This window comes from Hordeum vulgare, chromosome 3H, assembly GCF_904849725.1.
Source record: "Hordeum vulgare subsp. vulgare chromosome 3H, MorexV3_pseudomolecules_assembly, whole genome shotgun sequence".
Lineage (NCBI taxonomy): Eukaryota > Viridiplantae > Streptophyta > Magnoliopsida > Poales > Poaceae > Hordeum > Hordeum vulgare.
In genome coordinates this window covers 619,750,621-619,764,611 of record NC_058520.1, presented here as the reverse complement: position 1 = coordinate 619,764,611, position 13,991 = coordinate 619,750,621, and the positions used below count along the sequence as shown (strand labels likewise).

The following is a 13,991-nucleotide window of genomic DNA, read 5'->3' as shown; positions in this document are numbered from 1 at the left end:
ATTGCATGACAGCCGTGCCAGCCTCTGTTTATATAAGTGGCATTGTGTAATGGAAAATCGAGGCCGTGAGGGCTGAGCAGACAATGTAGTGCTTGTGTTTGCGAAGGAAGTGAGGCAAAGCTAGCTGGTTCTTTTTGGTGCGTGCGTGTGTGGTGTGTTCTTTGTAGAGGGAGAGAAGAGAGAGAGAGAGACAGAGAGCTGTGAGAGGAAGCAGCAAGGAAGAAGAAGCGGCGCCGCGACGAGGGCAGCGCCAACAATAATGTCGTCCAACTTCTCTTTTTCTTGTCTCCAGTGAGCTTTAGAGGACATGGCCGTAATGGCCAGATTTGTAGCTCGCGACGATCCTCATGGCTTGTCCCATCTCACGAGCCGAATCATGCATGTGAGGCTAAGCTGCCGTAAATGATCCTTTTACCTCTGATTGAATCAACTAACAATCTCACGAGCCGACCATGTACGTTTACCGATGATCGAATCGATGGATCCAACACATACGGGCTTCACATGGTTGGTTAGGTCGCACATGAATGCTGGATATATATGACGATGCTGATGCCGACGGACCGTAGTACTAGCTACTACGTGGTTCATGTGAGTGATGGACCGTCATAGTAGGAGTAGCGAGAGTCTCTCTTTTCTTCTGCCTCTGGGCTCACTTAGATTGGACACTTGCTATCCGTTGGACCACCCTCACAAGAAAGATGTGGTGTGATAATCCACAAGAAAGATGCCATCTCAACCGCATGTGTCAGCATATAGTATTGTACGTTTGTGCGTGGTCCTTCCTCTAGTAACGTTATATGTTCTTCCTTTTTTTCTACTAGACTATTATTACATCTAACTGGTCGTTTAGCCGTCAGATCAAATCAACATTGTAAGTTGGTAAATTATCTTATCAGATACATACGGCACGATAGGGATGACGTGGATGGGACGTGCCATTGGATGCCCCTTTGGAAGTAGCCACGTACGAGGAGGGATAGCTTTGGAACAAGTTTTCAGGCACTTGTCAATGATAATTGCTGGGGCTGATTTTCCAGAGTCACTTGTTTATTTGGTCAGAGTGAAATAATTGTTTGGTTTCTTGTGCAGGACAATAATGCGACTGGTGTACTATGGATGTGCACCAATAATGAAGTATGGTGGAGCGACTGGTGTACTATGGATGTGCACCAATAATGAAGTATGGTGGAGGGACGCTACCCGTTACATCGCACATGGAATTGTACCTTTACCTTGTCCAGTCCGACCTATCATTCTATGTATAATCGCCGTGGGATAGAAAATTATCTTATCAGATGCGTATGATATGACAAACGTGGGACGGTTGGGAGACAATTCGATGCTGCTTGGATGCATCGAGGGGTCGGTTAGAGCATGGTTAATAGTATAGTAAACTGCTAGTTAGAAGTCATTGTCATGTCATCTATAACTCATCTTTAAATAAGATGGCTGTATGCATCACTCGATGCAGAGGCCGGGGCGAGGCCTCCTTTTCGAAAAAAATCTATAACTCATCTTGTAGCCAACATGTACGACAGTTGATTAAAAAGGTGTACTATAATTTTATTATATAACCCACCTTTTACTCTCACAAAGTGCCTACGAGCACGTGCTAGAGCTGACTCTTAACTAAGAGGTCGCTTACCTTCTCCTTCCTTTTCTATTTCTTCCAACTAAGCAAAAATAGACTACTAGTTTATGTCTTATAACCAGCTGACTCAGCTCTATTGTATTTGCTCTTATTAATATAAAATGGGAGGACTGTCCACTTTGGTGCAACTTTCTAGAAACATATCCGGGTGGTCAATGATGGTGCGCTAGGGGCATTATGCATGAGTTGCTTGTTTATCTGCACAATAATAATGCAACACGTGTACGATGGACGTGCACTCTATTCGCCGTGGACCAATCTAGCTGCCAGCACTCTTTTATTTAATAATGAAACACGACACGCGACACACATGACCATGAACAATGATAGCAGGGTTTAGTAAGGCTGTCCATAGTGATGATATCTTAACCGGACCTAATGTGCAACGTCAATACTATGCTAATAGCCACGACGTGCGATTTTAGCCCACGCCTGCACTATTTAAAAATATTAGTGCTGGCGTTGGTGAAAAATGGCGCGCCACAAACAAGAGTTGTGGCTAGTCATTTCTCTATTAGTGAGAGTTGAACCCTTAGCGGTCGGCCGTGTCGGTATGGTGTATCCGTGGACCAGGGTTGGGCTCAGATTCCTGGGCGGTCGCCGTGCTAGTGTTAGCCGGGGTGCTCATGGGACGAGCGTGTGGCTCGGGCATTGTTCGGTCACGAGATCCAATCTAGAGGCCTTTTCCGACACTCTGTCGGAGGGGGGACGATCACAGAGGGGTTCTTCATCCTTGTTGCCCCTACGATCATGCGCGAGTAGTTTCTTTCGGGACGTGCCTCTCGGAAGATCTCGACGAAAGAAACTCAATGGTAAAAAACGGTTCGAGATTTGGACGCACGTTTTAGGAGATAGAACGTTTTGAAAATACGAATCTATGAAAAAAGAAAAACTTCCAGATTACAACAAGTGGCACGCATGCAGTGTGCAACTTGTTGTAACCTGGATAGGTGGAAGTGATCTTTAAAACGTATACTCCTAACTAAATTAGTGATTTCGATCCACACCGGTCATCGCCCACAGGGATGTGCCCCCCCCCCCCCCGATTTCCTAGGGCCCCCAAATCGTGGTTAGCATGCATGCATGTTCCATATATTGGTGCCATATATTGGTGATAGAAAGGGCTTGACCATAATCATGTACCATATCGGTTGAATCGGAATCGCTAATTAAGCTGTCACATGTCATGTCACGCCGTGCCTTGTTCCGTGTGGAGTAATCAAGCCGAAGCGTCCCATGGAGCCTAATCCAGGAAATTACATCGTGCCTCCGCACTAGCACAACACCGTAATTGCCATAAATCCTAATTTCTATTTTTGTTCTCCCATGTGTAATTGCCAAGAAGACATTCGTTAATCTCTATATTTATTTTCAAATCATCGGTCAAGCTTTATGAATTTTCGAAAATTTGGGACTAATTTTATGTTTCGTCCCGGGGCCCCAAATGTTTGGAGACGAGCCTGATCGCCCAAAACCGCACCCCTGAGCCAACATTCCAAGCATCCGAGCCCCTAGTTCACCAACGGCCCTCCGAGCATGTAGTTCGTGTCCGTTATACGCCGTCGCCATGGTGCGCTTGTTGGCTTCATGGTACAAGCCGCTGGCGCCGCATACGTGTGATGCCAGGGCGAAATTAAGGCAGATCAACCTGATGCAGTACGGATCCGTGCTTGGAGGAGGATGGTGGTCCCAAGACGATGGCGGAGGAGGCGCCCTCACCTGTCGTGTCTCGGTTCGCCATGTTGCAGATGGTCTAGCAGTGCAACTTGGCGATCTAGGAGGAGCACCGCATGACACTGGCTCAACAGGAGGCGGAACGCACGGATGCCGCAGCCGGGCAAAGCTCCTGATAGCCAACGTGGTCATCATCGACGAGAACCGGGCGGTGCTTGCATTTGTGCTGAGTGACCACCCAATCTGCCACGAGCAGGGACTGATGCCGCGGTCGGGGCGTTTTTATTTCTGGGATGTTTTGATGCGTAAAATCTAATTTGGAAATGAAAAATCAATATCTGCCTTGTTTTAAGGGATTAAGTTGATTCGGACTTTCGGAGTGAAAAATCATGAGGCGTTTTGTCCTCTACTTTCATGATAAATTCCGGTGGGGAAATCTCCCCTCCCGTTGACTGAATTTTTCTTATGGAGATTCAAAATTTATTATTGGTTTTTGAGTGGTTTCGAATTTAAAAGTATAACGATTTATAACCATTTGGTTTGTTTTGACAAGATGGAAAGGCCACATTCTGTTTCAGAAAGCACAAGGATAAGGTGAAGACACAGTCCCTCAGCTTGCAGTACTCCTCGTTCTTCATGTGCTTGATGGGGTGCAATGGATTGAGTACGTGCTTCATGTGCAGATGGCGGTGGGAGGTGGACCAAGTTTCCGGGAACTTGCCCCACAGCGTGTATCTATCTATAAATACACGCAGAACAAGCCATGAATTCTCACTGCATGCGAAGCGAACTAGCTAGTACACCTATATATCACAGTGTGTGTGCAAAACAATGGCCTCTGGAGTGTTTGGTACCCCCATTTCAGCGCAGACGGTGATAGCCACTGGAGAGTATAAGGAACCCATTACCCAAAAAGATGTTGCAGACTATGCCATGAAGATGATCAACGCCGGTGGTAAGGATGTTAACGCGCAAAAGTTCGTCGACAACCTCAAGGAGAGGTATGTTTCTGTGTACATGCATGGTTTATTATTATATGCAGTGCTTAATTATTTCTGCTTCTTCTTGCAATATGTAAAAACCTTATATATGAGGAAACAAGATCCTAACTGAAGTAAAATTTGGGTCCAACTTTTGGCTAGGTACGGTAACGGAATAGCTGTAAAATGCCTCCTCTACAATGCCACTGGTGCCACTTTGAACTTTGCTAAGTACAACGATTGGCACGGCCATATCTATGATACACCCTACCCATCAGATATTCAGAATGGGCAATGGGGTGCATTCCTCCACGTCCACCCAAGTGGAGCTGCCGCTGGTTCAGCTGGTGCCGTTGTGTATCGTAGCAAGATCCCCTCCAGCAGCAGCTCCTGCGATTGGTTGTTCTCTTGGACCGTCCCCTACATTGGTGGCAACGGGGTAAATACTTCCTCTACTTATCTCAAAATGTTGTATCTTACCTTTTTCTCTTCGTTCATGCTCCGAATTAGTTATTAGCTAGTATGAGTTACAATCTTGTTTCATGTTATATCTAATCAAAAGTAAAAGGTGAAATTACTTGGCAAGTGATGCATTTATCAAGCTTCAAACGGTCATTCTCTCAATTGAAAAGATAATCTTGTTTGATTTCTCTATGTAAGTACATAAGAAAATTCATATTCCTATATAATTTTATGGAAAACATAATTATTTAAAATTTGAATTCACATGCATGCCCATATACAATGTGAATTTTATTTAGGGACAGGGGCATATGTACGTATTCACAGCACAATTCTTTTGAACAAAACTCGTACAATTAAATAAACCCAGCTAAACTAAATTCAAATGAATTTACTTATATTAGTATAATTTTTCAACTAAAGAAACATGCCTTGTATCCCAAACTCTACTATAGTGCATATTCTAACATTAATTATACGTATCCAGGTGTACACTGAAATCCGCGAGGAAGGGCACTACCCAAGTGTGGGAAGCTGGGATTATATCTACAATGTGAAGCTGAAAAATTCAAGTGTCACCTCTATTGATAGCAACTATGGATACGTTTCCAAGGCTGACATCGGTGAAGGCACTACCATGAACGCACGTGGAGTTTTCGAGTTTCCCTACTAGATCTCGTTGCAAGCAGCGAGTTGTTATTGTGGTCTTCAAGTCTTGTGTGGCGTCCATGTACGCTTGTGTAGTTTTTTTCTTTACTGTCTTTATGGTGCATTTTTATAGATCTGATGATCCACGAATAAGCGAAGGAAGATGGGGACCAAAGAGATGTACCGTGTAATTGTATTTTATTTTACATGTCGTTGTGTATCAAGTTGTCCTTCTTTTGTATCGGTTACCTTTTTACTTAATAATTAAAGATATAAAGCACTCTTGTGAGCGTATTTTCTGAAAAATTAAGTTAAATAAAAACAAAAATAATTATATCTATGCCAGAATAAAACATCATACGGAAAATCAAAACGGCAATCACTTGTGCACTACAAGAAATATGGTCGACGATGACTCTCCTTTTTGGTCATTGAATCGTCATTATTTTTAATTTATGACCTTCTTATGATCAAAATGAGGAGGTCAACAGTTGGCCGTCAAGAACGAACAAACTTGACCTTTCTAAAGTTTTGGTCACTGTTTTCATGACCAAAACAATTAGGTCATGGCCAAAATTTTGGTCATTACCCATGTGCCTCATCCATGTAGGATCTGACATGGCTCAGCTCATGTGGCATCATCCACGTGGCAAACATATGACATGGCAGAAATAGTGACATGTACAACACGTCAGATATGACATGGCATGGGTTGGGATGCATTAAAATAAATATAAATTTTTACAAGCCCAATCAGCCAAGCCCAAAAAGTGTGGCCTATAAAAATATTGCATTTTGTTGGGACACATGTTATATGCAATACATTATTTCCACAACGTTATTCTGATCCATCTACTATACCAACATTATGTGATGTGCACAACACATTCAGCTACTGTACCAACTTTCATTCCTCAATGTAAAATTACACAAATAAATTCCAAACTAAAATTGCACATCTCAGACAAATGGTATTACACAAAACATATCCTATTCAGCACTAAAAGAAGAAAGTGACATCATATAACGACAGTGTGGCTCCATTGTCTTCCTCTTCTAGAATATTGAGACATCCTGGCACTGAAAGGGACAACACATGAGAGGCAAATTAAACATAACATGAAATATGAAAAAATGCAACAAGCGGAGCAAACTCCAAACAACATATAAGCAAGTCATGGATGCAAGAAGTGATCATTTTAGAATCTTATTGTCTTCAAATGTATGCATAATTTAAAATGTATTAATTTTAATATAAGAATGTATAAAATCCTTGGGGCACACTAGGCTGTTATATATTTTTTACACATATTTTATAATTTATTTTCATTCAAAAGTATATCTTTTGACAAACACATTTACTTTATTAAAATACATGGACACTTTTTACAACTAGAAATACATTTCCTAAAAGCATGAATACTTTATATACTAATTGAATATCTTGTAATTTCCAAAATAAAAAAACAACTAACAGGTGAAAAATGGGCTGCACTAACTTTACCCCATTCAACTTGTCAGGTAGATAAATTGTGCTAGTGATGATGACTAGACAATAATTTTACCTCATGGAAGTGGTTGCGTAGGTTGTTCGTGGAGCACAGTCCCCTGGTTTGAATCCCAACCTAACCATTTTTTTGTTTAATATAGTTGTGTACTGACAGGTGGGATCCGATGGTCAGTGAGACATACTCTTTGTGTCAGTCTATCCGACACTACAAGTGGGCCCTGCGCCAAGCTGGCATGTATAGTCAACAATACATACATATCTAGACGTGATTTGAACCGTATTTGAACCATGTTGCCAAGTTTTGGAACCAATTCGGTGTATTTTTCAAGTTCAGGCACCAAAGTGAACATCGTTGGCAAGTTTGGGCACCATTGGTGTTATTACCTCGATATAAAACTGACCAATGAAGCGTACTAGTGAATAGTTTCTTCTATCTCAGGAGCGTAGTAGTCAGCAGATGTTTTCTTGGTCCTTTTTTGAACAATAACCTCCAGTAAACATGACTTTCTTTGGCCTTTTTAAAACACAAGGGGTAGGAAAACCTACTGGTAGGATGATGAAGTGCGTTCGCCGGCGATTCCGTCGCTCCCCTTCCCCTTTAATCCCCGTATCAGTGCCACCATGGCGAGGGGAGCTCGGACTTCTTGTTTGGGTGTGTCCTTTAGTCCTAGGGATTCTAGGTTTTCCAGTTTCCTCCTTTGGTGTCATGGTGGGGGCGATGTCGATGGTGCTCGTAGAAATAATGGTCTCCTAGCCGGTGTTCCTGCTCGTTGCTGCAGAATTTATGGAAGCGTTCCTACTCTACTGAGAGGGGAGAGCAGCGGGTATTTATTATAGCAATGGGGCTTATCCCATGAAAACATACAACTTGAAGAATAAGGTAGAGGAGATACATATTGGGAAACGTTTTCCTTCAGCTCGCTGGCGGAAGCAACGCGCCGGTCGCTCGCTGCCCACCCGTCTCGCGCGCGACCCGCACGTATGGCCATGCAACATTTTTCCCTGTGGTGATCGTTTAAATTTGCTACAACCGGTGTCCAAATTTGCTACATTTGTTCACAAAAAAGCTGCATATGCGTTTGGTTGCAACCTCAGTTCATTGGACTTTTTGCTACAACCAGTGTTTTTTTTTGCTATAAACGTGTTAATTTTTGCTAGAACCGGTATCATTTTTTGCTGCAACCGTTCACTAAAGAAGTTGCATACACGTTCGTCAGAGTTGCAACCCGAGTTCACCGGATTGTTTTGCTACCACGCATCATCAGCTTCGTTTTTTTGTTATGACCACGTTCATACTTTTTTACTACAACTATATTTTTGTTGCAACCATGGACGAAAATTGCTGCATCGTGAACGAAATTTGTTGCATCGAGAAATTTTGCTGCATGAAGGTCTAACATGTGCTTGGAATTTACGTTCAACAAGTGCTAAAAAAAGGTAAACCACTATTTTTGCATCAATGGCATATAAAACCAATTATTTTGCCTAATAAACGGTAATCCACCATTCGGGTATTCCGTGATGCCCACCCCGCACAATATCCATAGTAAATAATTCTAGCCACACTATCGGCCTGCCTAGGATGTGCCTATAGGGCGTAGTCGAAAGAGCCTCTTCCATCCCTAAGTTTATTCAAAGGTCCTTCATCGCTGGCGGCAGCCTTCATGACAACTTACTTTTGTCCTGCTCGACAGCTACACCAGCCCAAGCCCCCGTGTGCGCTCCTCAAGCTTGATGTCAGATGGGTGTTTGACTCCTTCTTTTGGCCTAGTCTCCTTCAAACTCTCCAGCACCTGGGTTTCGGCCAATATTGCCCAAAATGAATATTGATCCTCATCTCCTTGACATCCGCTCGAGCACTAATCCACATGAATCCATGCCCTCCTATCATCCGCACCCATGGGCTACGTGCTTCTCCCATAGAAGTTGTTGGGGCCGTAAGTGGAAGGGGTGATATAGCCTAACAAGAGATATTTTCCTTACTGGAGAGAACCAAGATTTGTCAATCTAGTAGGAACTACTCCACTTCAGTCAATGATAGATGTCGGAGAAGATTCTGGCAAATTTTCTTTGCAACCTTGTTAATTATGATTCACATGCATAATAATAATTCTTGTGTTGATATATTAAGATTATGATTCATTAATTATGAGTCAATGAACTGGTCATTTTGTTGCAACTTGTTAATTATGATTTGCTTGCATAATAATTAGACCTTGAGTTGATATATTGAAATTTCAAAGAAAGCACATTTGATCATCATCTCACGGGTAAGCACCAGTTAGATGGTAAGTTTCTTTTTCAGGCTAAGTGTTCTTTCTTTATAGCCAGATATTTTAGGTTAATGTTTACACCCGATTATCTCGCTAATCAGTACTATTAACCGCTTTGCATATCTACATGAGTAGTAATTTACTATCTTGATACGTTTAGACGCAAATTCCTGTGTTCCAGATCGGGCGGGCCACATAAATGGATGGATGTTGTAGAAAACTTGCGCTCTTTCCGGATCGAGTTAGATTTCCTAGGCTTTCCATTTTGTAACGCAAGTACATAACCAAAACACTGTCTCATTAATTGCTTGCTTAACCAATATTTACCTGATCTCTCCACGCAATGTACTCCCCCTGTCATAGTTTAGAAGGCACGATTAAATTTAAGTGTGTTTCCACAATAGACAAGGTTTAAGGCACATTGCATTTACTCACAGTGGCTAATTAGTACTCCGATGTACTATTCCTATATGCATGCATCGTGTGAATGCTATTTTTGACCCCATCTCGTAGCCAATAATCACCTAGGTTCCAGAGAATTTTCAAACGCGCCTTCTAAACCGTGACGGAGGAAGTACATAATTTGTTTGTCAGCTCATCATTAAAAACACCTATCAATTTCATTTCATTACATTATTGATACATTATTTTTGATGTTACAGAAACAGATTATTTGCATTTCATAAGTCATGGGGTCCAGTTTCATGCCTTTTGTGTTATCCTAGATCAAAAACATAATAATAGGGCAAAAAGAAAGGAAACCAAATTATGGAATATGTGAGTGGGGAGACATAGTAGAGTCTAGCAAAGACAATAATATTGAATCAACATGACTTTTATTCCTCATCATGGCATCATGAATACAATAGTTTCCCGACAGGGGCGGGGGGTATTATTTTAGGAGTGCACACTAGGCACTTACATACTCACGACAGTAGTAGCTAGCACTAAGAGCAGAAGATAGCATAGCAAAGATCATAGTAGTAGCATGATCAGTTTAAAGTTCAGGGTAATTGTGCTTAACTAGACGAGCGAGTTCGAGACCATGAGGCATAGGCGCCACACGGCAAACTGTAAGCCCGTCTGTTATCTTCACCTTGCTAGTTCCACTGCTGAAAATCAAGTCAAGCAGCGCACCTGCAGCTATCCCAATGAGCGCACCAATTCCAAAACCGACGACTCCTCCAATTACCGTGACAGCCGCAGAAGCAATTTCGATGTCTAGTGCTACGAATCCAGCTTCTACAGCAGTAGTAACTATTTCTCCCACCTCAAGGTTAACTACTGCAGTTAACGCATTTACTGAATCCCTAACCGCTGCCTCCAGCTTATCTTCTGCTGTGTATATGTCCCACACCATTGCAGCTGCTGTAAAAACTAAAACTGCCACCCCGACTTTTCCCAAAGCTTCAAATGAGTAAGTCACCACAGATTTTCCTTGTCCCGCTTCCGCAATAATATTGTCATATACCTGGCAAACATGATATACACATTGTAGTGATGTTTAGTACTACTTTTATAATACAATATAAAGCCACTATTTTTGCGCCATATGAAAATTACAATTTATTAAAATCGAAAACTCAAATGATCTCTATCCAAATTTAGCAGAAGTTCAAACGGATTCTAACGGAGGAACCATTTTAGGAAGAAATGACTCCTCTTTAGTGTTCACTATGATCAGTTCAACGATTAAGTGAGGCCCTGACATTTGGTCATGAAATTATTTAAGTGAGTTCAACTCGAACTCCAAAGCATCTTGATAACTTCTTATGTGTCTCAAGTACCATTGGAAAGTTTTTGATATAAGCATTCACTTGATTGTAATTTTTCTATGAGTTACATATATTCGATGGTTAAAATGGACTTGAAATCCCCAAATTCAACAACTTCAGTTCAGTTGTACAAATTGCAGCTCTTAAGAACACAGCATAAATCCATTATATATCTTGACTCTTGATGACTTGAAACATAGTTTTTTAAGTCATGACTTCTTTGTTGTTAAAACCTTTGGTTCACGCTGTAGTACCACAAATCTTTTCTATATAGTAATAACAATATATAAATATGGAGACGAAGACGTGTAATATGATACATTAAAGATTGTTAATTAATTGCAATTTATGTATGATAAGCTGGAAAGGGCCAGGTTTAGAGAGTAAGTTAGTTCATACCTGTAGCTTTTGGATATCATCCAAGTTTTTGAAAGCCCCCCTAAAACCAAGCTTTGACATATTTCTGCAAGTACAATTGGATAAGCAGGAAAGTCATTGTTGTTACATTTACATAGAACTGCAAAAGTACCATCTATAAGTGTAAATAGTAAACAAAGATTATGTTCCCTAAGAGATTGCAAGATTTTATTTGTTTGTTCTCAGCAATGTTAAGCAAGTAGACTGCATGCCACTATTTCTACAAATTTTCATAAAGCTCAATATCTTTCAATTTTAATAATTTAAAGTTGAATAACCAAGTGGTTTAATCCAACACTTTGGAGGTCGAGTTTTATCAATTTTGGTTTTAAGTTCCCATCGTGTGAAATATTAATGCTAATAATGATACAAATTATTGCAATCATTTTGAACACAATGGTATTTAAACATTTATAAATTAATGATGATGACGCTGGGACATACTCTTGCACAAGATCCTCAAACATGATTTTGTTTTCCTTGAGCCATTTTGAGAATTGATTTGGTGCAAAGTGTTGAAACTTTTTGGCATTCTCCAGCGTGGCTTTCTTATACATGCCAGCCTCAAGGGCAAGGCGCTGGGCCTCCTTCTGTTGGGTGGCTGGATTGAGGAACTTTAGCTGCTTGATGAGATCATCACTGTGGGTCTTGAGCTTGTCAAGGTAGGTGAGACGGGTGTTGTAACTCCGGATGAATTGGAGAGATATTCCGATGGCCTTGGTGCAGTAGTCATAGACATCCTTGCCAATATCTTGCTTGGTGGCATCCTTCTCAGCCTCGGTTTGTGCTATCATGTCCCGTGCACTGTCAAGGATGTGATACACCTTATCGCGGGCATCATTGGCGTCACGGAGATACTTTTGTTGCTCTGCATACGAGTTGAACTCGAGCTCTTGAAGCTTCTGGACTTCTTGTCGATGGATCAGATCGGCTAGCTTATGCAACTGCCCTGGACTTAAATCAACTAGGTCACCTGACATGATGTAAGCCTGAAAATATGTAGTTCTTGTTATTAGTCATATATACCCACTCACTAAAATCAGTCAAGGGAAAAAAAGGTACGATACAAAGATACTACTCCTACTCCTACAATTGATTCGACTACACACACGCAAACAAAAGGCACACCATGGTACTAAAACTGGAACTCGAGATCAGATCTAGCTCTATCCATCATCTTGGTTGGGCTGGGGTAGGGGGAAAGGAAATATTACTACTTAACATTTAACAACCAATCAGTCAAAAAATTACCATCGTAAAGTTACGATACTACGCGGGCTCAGGAATGATTTAATGCTGAATACGTCTCAGTGTACCACCTTAATTAAGAAGGGTAGTCACACACTACTCCTACTCCTAGAAAGAAAATCCTAAGGTCTGAATCCACATGTAAGCTTGTTGAGGCCATGAGAGAGATGAAAAGAACAAGTAGGAAGTACTCCACCGAATCAGTCTCGGAGAAGATTTTCCACCAAGTCCTTAGAATGCATAACAAACTAGACATACATACAGATACATTAGGGGAAGAAGCACTCACCTTGGGGTAGCTTGGGGGCACCAAGCAATGGAAGGATCAGCTTCACCACGAGCACAAGGTAAGGGAGGCTCTCTCACGGTTTGGTCCATAAGAGAATGGTAGGTGGTGTTTATAAAGAAAGATGGTGAGGCAGAGGTGGACGGCGACCAACAAAGGAATCACACGAGCGAGGAAAGCTGAGGTTCCTGTCTGTTAAACAAAGTGAGTATTAGTAATTAGGATAAACTGACTAACAATTAGCAGTTGGCTAAAGGGAAACTCTTCCCGTCTACACCGCGGCCAAAACGCTTGGTCGCGCTAGCTGCTGGCAGGTCGAACCCTACATTAATTTCTTTGACGCGGTCTACTTTCTCTCCTCGAATGGCCGGTAATCGCGGGCGGTAGGGGGCGATGAGCGTGGCTGCTAGGGGGCAATTGGGTCGACGAGAGCGGGCGGCGCCATGGCCGGCAAGTACGTCTAGGACGCGGCAGCGGTTTTTGCTACATGCTTCGACCGGCATTACATTTTGCTATAACCAACATCGCATATTGCTACATCACACAGCCGGCGTCGCGATTTTGCTGCAACTAGCATATTTTTTTGCTACAACCAACATCAAATTTTGCTACATCAGGAGAACTGAGTTGTGACCCGTGACGGAAAATTGCTACAACCACTGTACCATTTTGTTACATCCGACATTCTTTTTTGTTGCAACCAACACGACCATCGGACGGCCATGCGACGCTATCGGAGTTGCTACCGTGGGGTCATCTCCACCGAAGCTACGACCATCTCGATCCGAGCGGCGACCGCCACCATCGGAGCTACAAGCGGATCGAACGACTGCAGTCCACGAGATCGTACGGCTGCTGGTCGACGGGCCCAAATTTTATGTTGGCGCGGGTTCCTAGTACTGCCCTTGGCTAATTGGGAGTGAAAGGAGGCAAGGCAACCCATCATCAAAAGGCCTAAATGCTCCCCCCCCCCCAACATGTTTAACGCTATGTTTAGATTTATCAGGTGTGGCGTCTCTTGTTTTCCTTGTGCGCTGTAGGGTTAGGGGAACTTGTGTCATTTG

The 13,991-nt window shown here is 42.2% G+C and overlaps 2 protein-coding genes across 2 annotated transcripts; one reads left to right on the top strand and one right to left on the bottom strand.

Moving 5' to 3' along the window:
- Positions 1-4,096: 4,096 nt before the first annotated feature.
- On the top strand, positions 4,097-5,712 carry LOC123441236 (23 kDa jasmonate-induced protein). The gene is made up of 3 exons (XM_045117726.1): positions 4,097-4,329; positions 4,471-4,747; positions 5,258-5,712. Exons 1-3 carry the CDS (start codon positions 4,160-4,162, stop codon positions 5,441-5,443), a joined length of 633 nt encoding a protein of 210 aa, XP_044973661.1. The 5' UTR covers positions 4,097-4,159; the 3' UTR covers positions 5,444-5,712.
- Positions 5,713-10,020: 4,308 nt separating this feature from the next.
- On the bottom strand, positions 10,021-13,018 carry LOC123441235. Its single transcript, XM_045117725.1, has 4 exons — positions 12,931-13,018; positions 11,838-12,382; positions 11,376-11,439; positions 10,021-10,672 (listed from the first exon to the last, which is right to left on the bottom strand). Exons 2-4 carry the CDS (start codon positions 12,371-12,373, stop codon positions 10,199-10,201), a joined length of 1,074 nt encoding a protein of 357 aa, XP_044973660.1. The 5' UTR covers positions 12,374-12,382; positions 12,931-13,018; the 3' UTR covers positions 10,021-10,198.
- Between the last annotated feature and the right edge of the window lie 973 nt (positions 13,019-13,991).